The 15,277-nt window shown below is 42.7% G+C and overlaps 1 protein-coding gene across 2 annotated transcripts in view; it reads left to right on the top strand.

Annotated features, from left to right (window-relative positions):
* Window positions 1-15,277, top strand: part of ERBB4 (erb-b2 receptor tyrosine kinase 4) — a 1,221,345-nt gene that overhangs the window by 952,590 nt on the left and 253,478 nt on the right. For both annotated transcript variants that reach the window (XM_038749108.1, XM_038749109.1), the window contains exons 15-16: window positions 5,902-6,056; window positions 11,296-11,370. In XM_038749108.1, coding sequence (XP_038605036.1) covers window positions 5,902-6,056; window positions 11,296-11,370 — 230 coding nt within the window. The remainder of the gene's footprint in view (window positions 1-5,901; window positions 6,057-11,295; window positions 11,371-15,277) is intronic.

Consider the following 15,277-nt stretch of genomic DNA (forward strand, 5'->3'; position numbering starts at 1 on the left):
TTTGACTCCCAGTCCTGGATTCTGCCTATTAGGTAACACTGCTTCTCTACCTCCAACCCCACAGACCCTTCCCTTTTTCTTTCTCATGTATATATCATGTAGACAATGTACAGTTATATTCTGAAAATGACATTTGACTATGAAAAGAGCATACTGACAATTTCCTGTGGGTTGTTCAAGTTTAGTTCACAAATCCAGCAAAATGGCCACCCATACAGCTCTTACCAACCCAAGCCACTGTATTCATGTGTATTTAACCTTGGGAAAAGGAAGGGAATCCCCCTTTGGTGAACTATGGTGGTGCCTATAATATGGGGGCTCAAGATAGAGGCTGTATAAGGAGGGAAGAAATGAGTTCAGGTCTCTAGCTATCAGCTCCTCTTACAGGGCTGCTCACTGGCACCAAAATTAAAGAACATGCTGTTCTTTCCAGAAGCTGAAGTAAGAGGGTAATCAATCAGTCAGTCAAGCAATCAGTTGTATTTACTGAGAGCTTACTGTGTGCAGAGCACTGTACTAAGCCCTTGGGAAAGTACAATATAATGTAGTTGGTAGACATTTCTCTACCCACAAGGAGCTTACAGTCCAGAGGGTAGAGAGCAAGCAAGGAAATGGTCCTGAGCTCAGCACCAATCAGGTGCCATACCCACAACATAAGTGATACCTCTACAGCTCTCATGCCACAGTAATATGAGCAACACTTTCAACAGCAATGCAGGGACCCTGGAATTGCACTGGAGCTGAAGATCACAGCATATTGCTAATGAATGAACTCCAAGTAAGACTTCTCACCCTCCACTGAGGGTCAGTCAGTCAGTCAGTGACTCAATCAAATTATTGAGTACTTACAGTGTGCAGAGTGTTGTACTGTTTGGGAGAGTACAATATAACAATACAAGAACAATAAAACAATGAACAGACACATTCTCTGCCCACAACAAGCTTACAGTCTAGAGGGAGGGACAAACATTAATAAAATTAGTTAATTACAGATACATACGTAAGAGGGCTTAGTCAGGGAAGTCCTCTTGGAGGAGATGTGCCTTCACTAAGGCTTTGAAGGTGAGGATAGTATTTGTCTGTTGGATTTGAGGAGGGAAGGCGCTTCAGGCCAGAGGCAGGATATGGGTGAGAGGTTGGCGGCAAGATAGACGTGATTGAGGTACAGTGAGAAGATTAGAATTAGAGGAACGAAGTGTGCTGGCTGGGTTGTAGTAAGAGAGTAGTAAGGTGAGAAAAGTGGGGGCCAGGTGATTGAGTGCTTTTAAGCCAATGGGGAGGAGTTTCTGTTTGATGTGGCAGGGTGGCGAAGGGGAAAGAGCCCAGGCCTGGGAGTCAAAGGACTGGGTTCTAATCCTGACTCTGTCACTAGTCTGAAGGGTGACCTTATGCAAGTCACTTAAATTCTTTGAGCCTCAGGTCACCCATCTGTAAAATAGGGATTAAATACCTGTTCTTAGACTGTGAGCTCTGTTTGTGACAGGAACTGTTTCTGACCTAATTATCTGACCTAATTAGTACAGTGTTAAATATACAGTAAGCGTGTTACAAATATTATTATTATTGTGATTATTGTTATTCCAAGACAGGGTGACTGGAACTCCATGCTCCAGAAAATTTTGATATGTGTTTCATTTTTCAGACCAGATCCTTCTTGGAATTGGCTCTGCCAAACGTCCCCTTGGAGTTCATTCAAGTCTCAGAAAAATGATTTTAAAAGAAAGGCCGTTTGTGTTCCACATTTTCTCATTTGTATATAAAAAGGATTTGGTTGTTTTGAGTCAACTTCGTTAAGCATCACCATTTCCAGATGGCTTTCCAAATTACACCCTGAAGTTCTAATCCTTTGTGACTTTCTCTTCCCATTTCAAACTGGCTGTTCCACTTGTTCTAAGTGAAATTTAATCAACAATTGGAGAGCTGTCTCAATCCTCCTCTGGCCTGGCCACCAAGCTCCCTGCAAAGTCAGGTTTCTGCAATATAGGGGCATGGGAAGAACTTGCCTTCACTGTTTTATTTTTCATTCCTTGTAAATGTGTCCAGGTTTGGCATAAATTAAGCAGGGACAGTATAACCTACCTCTAAATTGATCAGTTGTATTTGTAAAGCACTTTACTAATTACTTGGAAGAAAACAATAGAGTATGTAGATAACCATGCCCTTAAGGAGCTTACACTCCAGTGGGAAGACAGGCAGACCTGCCATCACATTCCACACTACAAATTTCCAGTAATATACCCACTCCACACAATCACAGAAATAATATAAACATTCCTTGTTCTGGCAGCCACTATCAGTCCCATGTCATTTATTCTTTACCATCCCCTTCTACTGCTAGACTTCTTGCTGGGAGCCCAGTGGATGGCCAAACTCTGGGGAACAGGTGACAGCAGCAAAAGCTGCAGTAGTGATAGCAGTGTCAGCAGTAACAGAGGCAACAGCAGGATTGGTTTCTAGTCTCTGTTGTTCTGACTGCTTCCACACCACTTCTTGTGGGGCTCCCTGCAATTCTGGTTTCTGCTGGACACACCTTCCTTTATAATAATAATAATAATAATAATAATGGCATTTGTTAAGCGCTTACTATGTGCGAAGCACTGTTCTAAGCGCTGGAGGGTAATCAGGTGATCAAGGTGATCAGGTTATCCCACGCGGAGCTCACAGTCTTAATCCCCATTTTACAGATGAGATAACTGAGGCACAGAGAAGTTAAGTGACTTGCCCAAAGTCACACTGCTGACAAGTGGCAGAGCCGGGATTAGAACCCATGACCTCTGGCTCCCAAACCCGTGCTCTTTCCACTGAGCCACAAGCCTCCCAGGACAAGAGTGAGCCATACTTGTCTGTTCAAGCAAATCAGCTGATCCTATGGGCTTTAGAGGTTGATTAGTTATGATACACTTATCAGAAATGCATCTTCATTTCTTTCCAGAAATGTTAGAACTCTCAGATTTTCTTTTGAAATTTTTCAGAAATTTGGGGTTCCTTCAAGTTGACATTTTAATTCATGATTATCCTAATTGAACCACTGATGATGAAACTCTTTTATGAGTACAGTACTGTACTTGTGAAGAATGTGGTTTGGGGTAAGCTGCAGACTTGTCTTAGCCTGGTTTGGGGGATGATTTATTGATTGATTGCATCGGAACCCCATGAGACTGTGGGGCTGAGGCCGTGACCAGTACCGGAATAGGGATTGGGGACAGCTCAAGGAGGAGTGATGAGAGGTCTTTCCCCCCATCCTGGGTCAACTCTCCCCCATCACCTTTCTCCTCAGCCCTGTGCCGCTGGATGACTCTCCTTAGGGCCCAGGAGGTTTTTACACAGCTTGGAGAGGTAGAATTGTCAGAATTGTCAAAATAGGTAAAATTGTAATAGGTAGGTTGAACTGTTAGAAGTTGCAGCTCTGGAGCCAGAATCCAGGCCCGGAATGTTACTGTTTATTGTATCGTACTCTCCCAAGCGCTTAATACAGTGCTCTGCATACAATAAGCGCTCAATAAATACAACTGAATGAATGAATGAATGGAATTTGGATGATGCTCACAGCCTGTTTAGGTAGATGGTTTCCCAGAGAAGCCCCCAGGTCTCTTCTTGCATGTTCCAGCATTGCTGCCTAGAATAAATTGAACCTCCTGAAGTCGATATGCATTCCCGCTTTATTCCACTGGTGACAGAGAATGGATCTGATAGGGCACACCCAGGTCTCTGAATGATTGTAGACAGTATTGCAATGGCATTGGTCTGATCAGACGGACCCAGCAAAACAGATGTGTTCATGCTTTTAGCCCCTGCCATCAAAATGGCTCATTGTCACAATTTGAAAGTCCTCAAGGGGATTGGGTGATGGAAGTTCAGTGAGGCATATGAATAGAAAAATCCTGTCTTAAAAATTTAGCTAAGGTGATTCCACTTTACCTTTAAGCCCTATCAGCTGAAGCCCGGTACTGGCTTTAACTTCAACCACTGCTAAATGGAAATAACTCTCTCAGGTGTCCAGGTAAATAATTCAGGATCATCTCTGTCCAGCATATGTTCAGGGAAAGTTTGCTACCAGCATTCTGCTATTATTATGAAGCTTTAGAAAATAGTCAAACAGTCACTACTCAAAGGTAAAATCCTCAGAGATCAGAAAACAAGATGTTTCATGATTTCTTTACCTCTAAAAATCATAGGTGACCAATAGCATCTACAAATCTCAGAATCCCTTTTGTATTCATTTTCTTCATATTTGGTAGGAGATAGATTCTGTTGCTTGGATATTTGTATTTATATTTGTTTTTGTTGTTGTTTTGTTATGTAATGGGAGTTGTTGAGCACTTACTATGTTTCAGGCACTGTATTAAGTGCTGGGGTAGATAAAAGCTAATCAGGTTGGACATAATCCATGTTGCACACGGTGCTTACATTCTTAATCACCATTTCGTAGATGAGGTAACTGAGGCACGGAGAAGTTAGGGACTTGTCCAAGGTCACAGAGCAGAAAAGTGGTATTACCAGTATATAACCCAGGTCCTTTGACTCAGCTGCCCAGGATCTTTCCACTAGGCTGTGCTGCCCTCAATTTTGGGGGCACTAGGGTTTATATTTTCCCTATAGTGATCCAACACTGTTTTATTTGCCGAAATTTCTGGAACTCCTAAAGTACACCATAATCATTGTCAAAATAATTGTCTGTTTTAATACTATTAATTCCTAAAATAAAATAATGATATGTTATATACAGGCACACTAGTTGCCATAATAACTGTTCAGTGGGAGATACAACATTTGAACATGTAGTAATTCCATTAAGAGCTTTATTTTTGTGAGTTTGTGTAAGTCAGGACACACACAGTTTTTTTTCATAGTAGTACTCAGTTTTCCTTTGTGATTATAGGTGTTTGTGAGATTCTTATTGGCTTCACATTAATAAAGGCACTGTACAAAGCAGTGGGGTGGATATAAGCAAATCAGGTAGGACAGAGTCCTTAGCCCACATAGGGCTCATAGTCTCAATCCCCATTTTACAGACTGGTTAACTGAGGCACAGAGAAGTTAAATGACTTGTCCAAGCTCACACAGCAGACAAGTGGTGGAGCCGAGATTAGAAACTGGGACAATCTGACTTCCTAGCTTGTACTTTGCCCACTAGGCCATACTGCTTCTTATGTGTGTCATGGCTATCCCAGCTCTGTCACTTGCATGCAGTGTGACCTTGGGCAATTCAGTTAACTTTTCTGTACCTTAGTTTTCTCATCTGTAAATTGGGGACTAAATATGTGTTCCCCCTCCCACTTAGGCTGTGAGTCCCAGATGGGACAGGGAGAGTGAACCACTGGATCATACTCTTCCCCAGCCCACAGTTCAGTGCTTGGTTTGTAATAAATGCTGAACAAATACCACAGTTATAATTGTGATTTTTACTGTATCCACCATATGGAATTTCAGAACTCCAGTGCAAATTTCAAGTGCCGTAATATAGTTTGTAAAGCAAGTCTACCTTAGTTGACAGTTGATATACTGTTGTTCACTGCCACTGATGTCACTAAAAGCAGGGCACACAAAGATAGTGATGTCATCTCCTTAAAAATTCACCAGTGCTCTTTGCTGAGTTTCAGTTTAAAATGGTCTCACAAGGAATTCTTCAAGGAGCAAGCCAAATCCATATGAATAAAAACAAAAATATAAATACTCCACAGGGCCATGTTTCTAGCACAGTGAACCAGGATTTGGTTTTCTGATTCAGAAAAGTTAATTGGAACCACACAACTAAATCCCTATTCATTAAACCGAGTATATGTTCCAGTTTCTGTGAGGATTCAGCACCCAGAGCACTGCACAATTGATTTCAGTGACATTTCAGAGTTGACTTAACATGTGCTTCTTTGTCTTTCTTTTTCTTTCCTTTCTCTCCTGCAGGGGCCAGACAACTGTACCAAGTGCTCTCACTTCAAGGATGGGCCAAATTGTGTGGAAAAATGCCCAGATGGTCTTCAGGGGGCAAACAGCTTCATTTTCAAGTATGCAGACCAGGATCGGGAGTGCCACCCATGCCATCCAAACTGCACCCAGGGGTAAGCTTTCCTGTGCTTTTGGGCTGAGGCAGTGCCTTCTGGCGATTCCCAGAATGCCTTGAGCCTCTACGGTCATTCACATCAATGCTGTTTTGTTCTGATTAGACACCAAGACTGATTGATGGAGGCATTTGGGCCACAGTGCGAGACCAAGTAGAAAGAGTCCAAGGACTTCCCTTTCTTCCGGGCTTCTCATGTGCTTTCACACAGGTTGCAGCTCTCCTGCTGGGGTGATGATGGAAAGTGATCTTTCTAAATTCCACTAGGACTTGGGATAGGACGAGTGGAGGGGATCGGGGTCCCGAGTTTTCAGCTTATGAAAAATGTTGATTTTGATTTCCGTTTCCCTGGCTGCCCCTGACTGTGTGATTGCTTGGAGAGTGAGACTCTCATTTGCAATAACAGAGCTCTGAAGCCTCCTTTTGCTGCCAGCTGAACACAAATGACTAGCATGGTGAGCCGTGGAGATCCACCAACGTAGTAATGAAACATTCTTAGGTCTTCACACTCTTCAAAGCTGTAAAAGATGACCACAGCTCAAGGGGTTGCCAATCCTGAGGAAGCACCCTGACAATTCAGCTGACCTTAGGTTTGTCTCCACTCTGGAATACTGCTACAATCCCACCTTCCAGAACAGAGATGAATTGAGCTCTGCCGCAGTCATTCATTGGGTGAAATAATTTCTACAATTTGGTTCACCTCCCACCCTCAGCTCCTTGGGCCCCTTAGGTACTTGAGAGAGAATTAGAGGGCTTCCCTTCATTTCAGGAAAGGCATGAAGACATACTTCATTGTGAAGAAATATTGGATTCCTGAGGAATGATGGCCCTCACCTTCTGAGAGCCAAGCAGGCTCTTTCTGGAAGACCAGAACCATTGTTTTGAGCTGTGTGTTTTCTGTTTTCCTTCCAAATTCTCACAAGAGCACTTTCCCTTAGCTATGCTAACAGATCTGGAACCCCTTTTTCTTCTCCTCTTCCTGTTGGAGCTTATTTGGGCCAATTTGGGCCTGGGAGGAAGTTGCAATATGCACAGAACTACTGTGCCAGTTGGAGACCAGCTGACAATGGATACAGGTAAACAACTAATACCATTTCTTTCTGAAGAAGAGCACTCCAATTTCCAGATGTTTCAGCCAGTTTCAGCAATGCAAGACCCAATGGAAATTACTTTTTTGAGTGACAGTCATACTAATTTCTGCTGATTTATTCACCTAAAACTCAGGAAATGAAGACCAAAACAAAGATACAGCAGCTTTGCACCAAAGGCACCAAATGTGTGTGGATGATTTGAGTGAAAAAGTGCTTTCCTGCAGACATAACTGGAACAGCGGAGAGAGGAACGGGAGGGAGAGTCAGTGGCAGAGGAAGAAAACTTTGCCTGCTAAAATAATCATCCACAAGAGGGTTTTATTGTTTTGCAGCTAAAATTAAACCGGTAAATTATTCAATATAATGTTGATGTCAACAGCTGTTGCCATTCAAAATGAGACCTTTTGCTGTTTTTGCAAATCTAATTACAGTGGTGCCATTAGGGAAATGAAAGTGAGATCGCTGAGACAGACTGGATCTGTGGCCCATGTGTCTTCCTCTCAGCCCTTTCAAATCACCAGTTATGCAATAAAAGAAAGTACAGATTAGGGGAACACAGAAGTAGGAAATTCCACCAAAAAGATCAATTTCCCTCAGTCGGGCTTCTGGCGAGAAGAGAGGAGAAGGTATAATTGAGACCAAATTTCACAAGGCCACCTGGGAACTGCAAGTGAACAGAAAACGACATTCTTTCAACAGTGTAGTGCCACAGGCAGAGATGATTTCAATGATTTCCTGACCAAGTACTTCTGCTTCAGTTTGATTCGGTCTAATGTTGTTTCCAAGTATGTGCTAGCCTTGACCTCCCTCTCCTTTAGTGATTGCAGAGTTTCGCCTCATCCAGAAGGGTGGATTACTAGTTTCAGCTGTGTTCCTGGGAAGACTTGGAACCAAAATCCCTGAATATAACAAGACAGAGATCTCTTTCTGAGGGAATTGACTAGCCACTTTGGCAAGAGCCGCCTATTAGAGATAAATGACAGAAGCCGTGGTGGTAATGAAGCTAATGACGGTTTTTGTTCACAACTTTGTGTGGCAGAGGCCTGGGTTGGCCTAGTCTGATCTTGAGACTGGAAGAGGTCTTCTATGTGACTCATTGGGTAATATGGCCAACCATTCATTCATTCACTCATTCATTCAATTGTATTTATTGAGCGCTTACTGTGTGCAGAGCACTGTACTAAGTGCTTGGGAAGTACAGGTTGGCAACCAGCTACTAAATTTGATTTTTTTACCCAATTTCAGGAGACCCATTCTGAACGTAAATTTCCATTTAAGGGGTCTCCAAAAAAAATCCACATGATGTCTACATCATTCCCTCATTCTCGAAAGTTGGTTGAGTCCCATTGGCTGTCATAAGCAACCCTGATGATGTCTGTCAAGGATTAGGACCAGCATCTCAATAAGCTGGTAGGCTCTGTGATGACAAATTCCACTGGTCCCCACACTTAGGAGCGGGAGAAGGAAGCCAGGAGAGTCACTCTGTGCCACCTCCCCCAACCCCCAGGAAGTGTAAATATGTACCAAGTACTATACTAAGCGCTGGGATTGATAGAAGATAATAAGGTCCCACATGGAGCTCACAGTCTAAGAGGGAGAATAGGCATTGAATCCTATTTTGCAGATGAGGGAATTTGGGCAAAGAGGATTTAAGTGACTTGCCCAAGCTAACATAGCAAACAAGTGATGGAGCTGGGATTAGAACCCAGGTCCTCTGATTCCCAGTCCTGTGCTCTTTCCACTAGGCCAGATCAGCCAGTCTATGGGGTTTCAAGATACCATTATCAAATGAAAAGCCCAATTTGCTCTTCTGCATTAAACTAGTTGCATAAATGTAACATTCTTCTACACAGTATATTTTCTCTCGGTGCTCTTTTCCTGAGGTTTGCACCTTGAATGAGTGTCTTCAGGGGCTTATTCTTCCTGTGGTCCGCCAAAGTCAAGGGAGTAGTTCTCTTGACTTGTTCTGGAAGTCTCAAGATCCCATTAGGTCAGTTGCATATGTCAATTCCTTGTTTGGGGAGGATTTGAGGATTGAGGACCCTTGAACTCATGAGTGATCTGAACATGGAGAGACTCTACTTGCACTCCAATACCTGTCCCACTTTACACTTGACCAAAGGCACAGGTCAACTTTGGCATAAGACTTACCTCAGGATACCAGGAAAATATCACAAGAGCCAGATTGTACAGTTCTGAGCATCTCCTAGGGGCTCATGGCATTGAGTCAGCCAAGAGTTATTTGGAGTTGAGAGAGTGTCAGAAAGGAATTGAGGAGCTTCTGCTCATTCTCTTCTGCCCATTTCCCCCATCCTCAAGAATTCTTTTTGGATTCCCGAAAGTCCGTCATTCCCTATGCATCCTTAAGCTTTCCCTTAAGGATTGGTTATCAAGATCGCAAATCCAGCACCAAACTATGTTTCTTTAGGGATTATAGGGAACTTTTACCAGACCATTGAAGAGCTACCAATAACTAGGTCTGCAGACAATCTAGGTAAGCAGAATTCAGGAGTTGGAAGGTGTGTAAAGGAGAGAGGGTGAAAGAGCTAAGAACAGACTGACAGAAAAAGACAGTAAGAGAAAAATAATAATAATAATAATAATAATAATAATAATAATGGCATTTGTTAAGCACTTACTATGTGCCAAGCACTGTTTTACATACTTGGGTAGATACAGGGTAATCAGGGTTTCTCACGTTAGGCTCACATGCTTCATCCTCATTTTACAAATAAGGTAATTGAGGCACAGAGAAGTTAAGTGACTTGCCCAAAGTCACACAGCTGACAAGTTGCAGAGGTGGGATTAGAAACCACAACCTCTGACTCCCAAGAAATGAGAGAGAGTTTCAAGTCGTGTTTACTAAAAATATTGAAGATAAAATATTTTATGCTGAGCTTTAAGACTGGTTCTTAATGAGAAATATTTGCAGATCTCTCAGTGAAAAAAAGAGAATTGCTATTTCATTGAGAAGCTGGGCACACTGAGTCACATATTCATATAGGGCAGTTATTAGATGTTGAATGTGACACTGACCTGATTTTCCCAATTAGAAAAATTAGTTCATTGTTCTGAACCAACGTAAACACTCTAATTCAAACTGGTGATTTGAAAACTGCTGAGAGCCATAAGCCCAAAGGCTGAGAGGGACTCCAGGAGGAAGATACACTTGGAAAAAAGGAAAATCTTGCAAATGCAGCTTCTGAAGGACAGAAAAAAAAATGCCTCAAATGGCACATTTTAAAAGCTTTTCAGTGACTGTCAATTCTGGATGCAGAACAAACTGCATGTCAATGTAAACTTCAGAGGATTTTTAGCTACTTGGACTCTAATTATTCATGTGTTTACCCAAAGAGTGTGTTTATCTGTTACTGTCTGAGTTCAATCTGATGGCAGTTGATACACACACAAAAATCAATTGTTGGTCATTTGCCAGGCTGCTGTGATGGTGGTGTGCAAATGAGACCAGTTAATTTGCTTTGTAAGTAGAGGCATATTTAAGCACCAGAGTGCTTTCAAGGCCCCTGCCAAGCCAGAGAAGGACTATGGGACTGGGGAGATTTGATCTGAGAACAGCAAAAAAGCCCATCAATACTCCGTGTCCCAAAACAAACCCCCAGTTCAATCTTCAGAGGACAAGCTGTCGTGAAAGAGCCCAAGTAGACAAATACATATACATATTTGTCTTTGAGTGGTATTTTCCTTTCAATTGACCAAACACTGAAACGGCCCAGGCAGCGCCTATCGACTCAAGATATTCAGGCTTTCTCGATGCAGGTTTCCTCCACAGAAGTTCACTGCTGCTTGCTGTGTGCACATCAAATAGGAGTCCCTGGCCGCAGGCTTTCACTTCAGGGTTCCTCGGCTCCACTGAGAATGATCATTAAGAGTGCGACCCATGGAGTGTTCATATTTCTTTTCCTTCAGCCTATGTCTGACCAATTTCTCCTTTCTGTTTTGAATGCTGGGCTTGCTGCAGGTGCATTGGCTCAAGAATTGAAGATTGCATCGGCCTGATGGATAGGTACTTGGCATGCTTGCTTGCCACGTTAGCCCTTCTTCACCATCTCTGCGTGAGCAAGGGGGCATGTGTGCGCGCTTGGCTCAGAGGCTGGCGAGTGACATTCTTTGTTCTGTGATTGCCTGCAGGTGTGGCGGCCCCACTAGCCATGACTGCATTTACTACCCTTGGATGGGCCATTCCACGTTACCTCAGCATGCTAGGTAACATCTGCCTCGCTTCCATTTTCTCCCCAATCCCTTTTCCCTAACCATAGCTGAGAAATCCTAGCATAGCCAATGTGAAAACGAGAATCCAAAGGGGAGCCGTAAAATGCTGGACTGACTTTGTGTTTTCCACTCCAGTGATTTCTAAACCAGGGTTAGCAATGTCACCGAATGGTTAATTTAGAAACTGAAATGGCATTCCAGGCCAATAAATCTGTGGATTTTTTTTCTAAAGGTTTTCGGTTCAGAGCAATGTGAATGATTGCACCGAGGGAAATTTATGAAAGAGGAATCTGCAAAGGTCTGAGGTTAGCTATTCCTCCAGGAGAACCTTTATTAAATCTTATCCCACTCCTGGTTTTTGCTTAATTTAAAATGGTGGATCTGTTCTCCAGCCTTGGCATGATTGTCATTGTCTAAAGCTCATGGTCTTTGCCACTAGCATTGCATTCAGTGCTTGGAGACACGGGGATCCACAGGAACAGAGAGATTGTTCTGCCATTTAAAGCAGCACAGAACAGAGCCTCCTGGGAGCAAATGCAAGAACCCTTCTGGGAGCTGGCAAACTCAGGATAGTTTTGTTGACTTTTCATATCAATTACTCTACCAGTGTTGTTTATTGAGTGCTTACTGTTTGCAGAGCACTGTACTAAGTGCTTTGGAGAGTGCAGTAGAGTTAACAGAGAAGCAGCGTGGCTCAGTGAAAAGAGCACGGGCTTTGGAGTCAGAGGTCATGGGTTCAAATCCTGGCTCCACCAATTGTCAGCTGTGTGACTTTGGGCAAGTCACTTAACTTCTCTGGGCCTCAGTTACTTCATCTGTAAAATGGGGATGAAGACTGTGAGCCCCCTGTGGGACAACATGATTGCCTTGTAACCTCCCCAGCACTTAGAACAGTGCTTTGCACATAGTAAGCGCTTAATAAATGCCATTATTATTATTATTATTATTATATGATCCTTGCCCTCAGGAATCTTACAATCTAGTGGGGAAACATACGTGTTAAAATAAATTGCAGGTAGGAGAAGCAGCAGATTATAAAGATAATGTACATAAGTGCTGTGGGGTTTGAGTGGGGTGGGTATCAAAATGTTTAAGCTGTTCAGGCCCAAGTATATAGGCGAAGCAGAAAGGAGGATGAATAAAGTGGGGCAATGAGAGGTTAGTTAGGGGAGGCTTCTTGGAGGAAACATGATTTTAGTAGGCCTTTAGGTATGGGAAGCATGGTGGTCTGAGGAGTATAAAGAGGGAGAGTGTTCCAAGCTAGAAGGAGGTCATAAACAATGGCTCATCAATGAGAGAGAAGAGATTGAGGCAGAATGTGTAGGTTGGCATTAGAGTGAAGTTTGCAAGCAGTGGGACTGGAGTGAGGTTGGGTATGACGGGAAGTGTCTTATAGATGATGGTGATGAGTTTCTTTTTAATGAGAAGGTCTATGAAACCATTGGAGATTCTTGAGGGAGGGGGAGACATGACTGATTTTTTTTTTTAAGAAAAATTTCCAGGCCACAGAGTGAAGTAGGAAAGGAAGTGGAGTGGAGAGAGAAGGAGGAAAGGAAGTCAGCACAGTTTTCAGGGGGAAGAAGGAGGGGAGAACCTGAAAGGCCAGGTACATAGTTGCCTGAAGCAGGTATATTTGGGTCTTAGGTTCCAGGAAGTGCCCCAATCAGCTCCCACATTTAGACAACAGCATTGACTTTTTGGAGTCAGTGCTGAACAGGGAAGTGGTGAATGTCCTGAGATGGAACTGGCTAATCCAATCCTTGTAATTATAATGATGATAATAATAATAGTATTTTTCAGCATTTATTATGTGCCATGCACTGGGATAGAGACAAAATAATGAGGTTAGACACAGTTCAACTCGCCCGAGGTCACACAGTTGTCAAATGGCAGAACAAGAATTAGAACCCAGGTCTCCTGACTTCCAGTCCTATGCTCTTTCCATGAGGCTGTACTGCTTCTCTTAGGCTGTACTGCTTCTCTTACAATTGAGAGAAGGGTGGATTTTAAACATTTAATTTTGAAATTACGTTCCTGACTGCAACTCATGCCGGAGTATCCATTGATCAGCAGAAGTTCTTGGATTTATGAAACCTGTGTGACTTGAATCATAGTTTCCAGTATTACAGTTTCTAGGAATGGGCAAAAAAATGAATGTGACATTTACATTAGAGTTCTTTATAAATATGTAGTCAAGTACTGTGTAACCCAATACTGTACCTCTGTTCTTTAATTCCTTTGGCCTTTTCTTGTAATTTTCTTATGAAAAAGGAGACACGGAAGGGAATTTGTGCAAGTCCATGCTGCCTTCTATCATTTATTCATCTTCACATGCTCCTTGTCTCTACTAGGTACACATCTTCAGTGAAATAAAAGATTGAAGCAGCATGGCCTAATGGAAAGAGCTCAGACCTGGGAGTTGGAGAACATGGGTTCTAGTCCTGCCTCTTCTACCTGTCTGCATTATGATTTTGGGGAAGTCATTTAACTTCCCTGTGCCCCAATTTCCTCATCTATTGAATGGGAACAAACTCCTGCCCTCTCCTACTTAGACTGTGAGCCCCATATAATAATGATGACATTTGTTAAGCGCTTACTATGTGAGAAGCACTGTTCTAAGCGCTGGGGGCATACAAGGTGATCAGACTGTCCCATGTGGGGCTCACAGTCTTCATCCCCATTTTACAAATGAGGTAACAGGCCCAGAGAAGTTAAGTAACTTGCCCAAAGTCACACAACTGACAATTGGCAGAGCCGGGGTTTGAACTCATGACCTCTGATTCCAAAGCCCGGGCTCCTTCCACTGAGCCACTCATAAGGGATGGGGACTGTGTCCAACCTATCTAGAATAGTAATAATAATAATAATAATAATAATAATTGTACTAATAATAATGGTACTTGTTTAGCACTTTCTATGTTCCAAGCACTGTTCTAAGCACTGGAATAGATACAAGTTAATTAGGTTGGACACAGTCCCTGTTCCACATTAGGCTCACACTCTTAATCCCCATTTTTTACAGATGAGGTAACTGAGGCACAGAGGAGTTAAGTGACTTGCCCAAGGTCACACAGCGGAGAAGTGGTGGAGTTGGGATTAGAACCCAAGACCTTCTAAATCCCAGGCCTGTGCTCTATCCAATACACCATGTTGCTTCTCCATTTACCCCAGCATTTAATACAGTTCTTGGCCCACACTAAGTGTTTAACATATATTATTATTATTATCATGGTTTATTATTGTTGTATAATCATAGAAATTATCAATACTATCATTATTTTCCCAGGCCTGACCTTAATGTTGGATATGAGATGTTGGCAGTCAAGGAGCCAGGTCATTGCATTTGGATATACTCTGTTTCCCAGTTAGTCAAGTTTGTTGGCCTTGCTTCAGTCAAACCAAGTTCAGGGGCTGGCAAATGGGTACCCATGTCACTGGGGACATAGCCCACAGTGTAATTAATATAGGAGCCTTCTGCCAAGCAGAGTAGTTACCAGTGGAGGCTGAGAGCTGTCTTGTTCTGCTGCCCAATTGGCTCAAGGACTGTAGAATGTTTTGCCCCATTGGTGGGCTTGTTGGCTTCACTCTTAGAAAGAGAGCCAAACTGGTTTGGGGAATGAAATATTTTTCTATGGAATCCTCATTGACTAGGAACATGTTACAATTGCTTCGTTCTTGTTTGTTGTCATATTGTACTCTTCCAAGCGCTTAGTACAGTCCTCTGCACACAGTAAGCACTCAGTAAATATGATTGACTGACTGAATTGGCCCCTTGGGATGAAATTCAATTTGCAGCCCACAGGAATGAGATATTCCCCATCCCAAGCTGAATCTTGTGGTCTAAATCAGCTGAAGAATACATTGAAGATTGAGACAAAAATATGAGTACAAGTTCTCCAAA

Source organism: Tachyglossus aculeatus, chromosome 7 (genome assembly GCF_015852505.1).
Source record: "Tachyglossus aculeatus isolate mTacAcu1 chromosome 7, mTacAcu1.pri, whole genome shotgun sequence".
Taxonomy (NCBI): domain Eukaryota; kingdom Metazoa; phylum Chordata; class Mammalia; order Monotremata; family Tachyglossidae; genus Tachyglossus; species Tachyglossus aculeatus.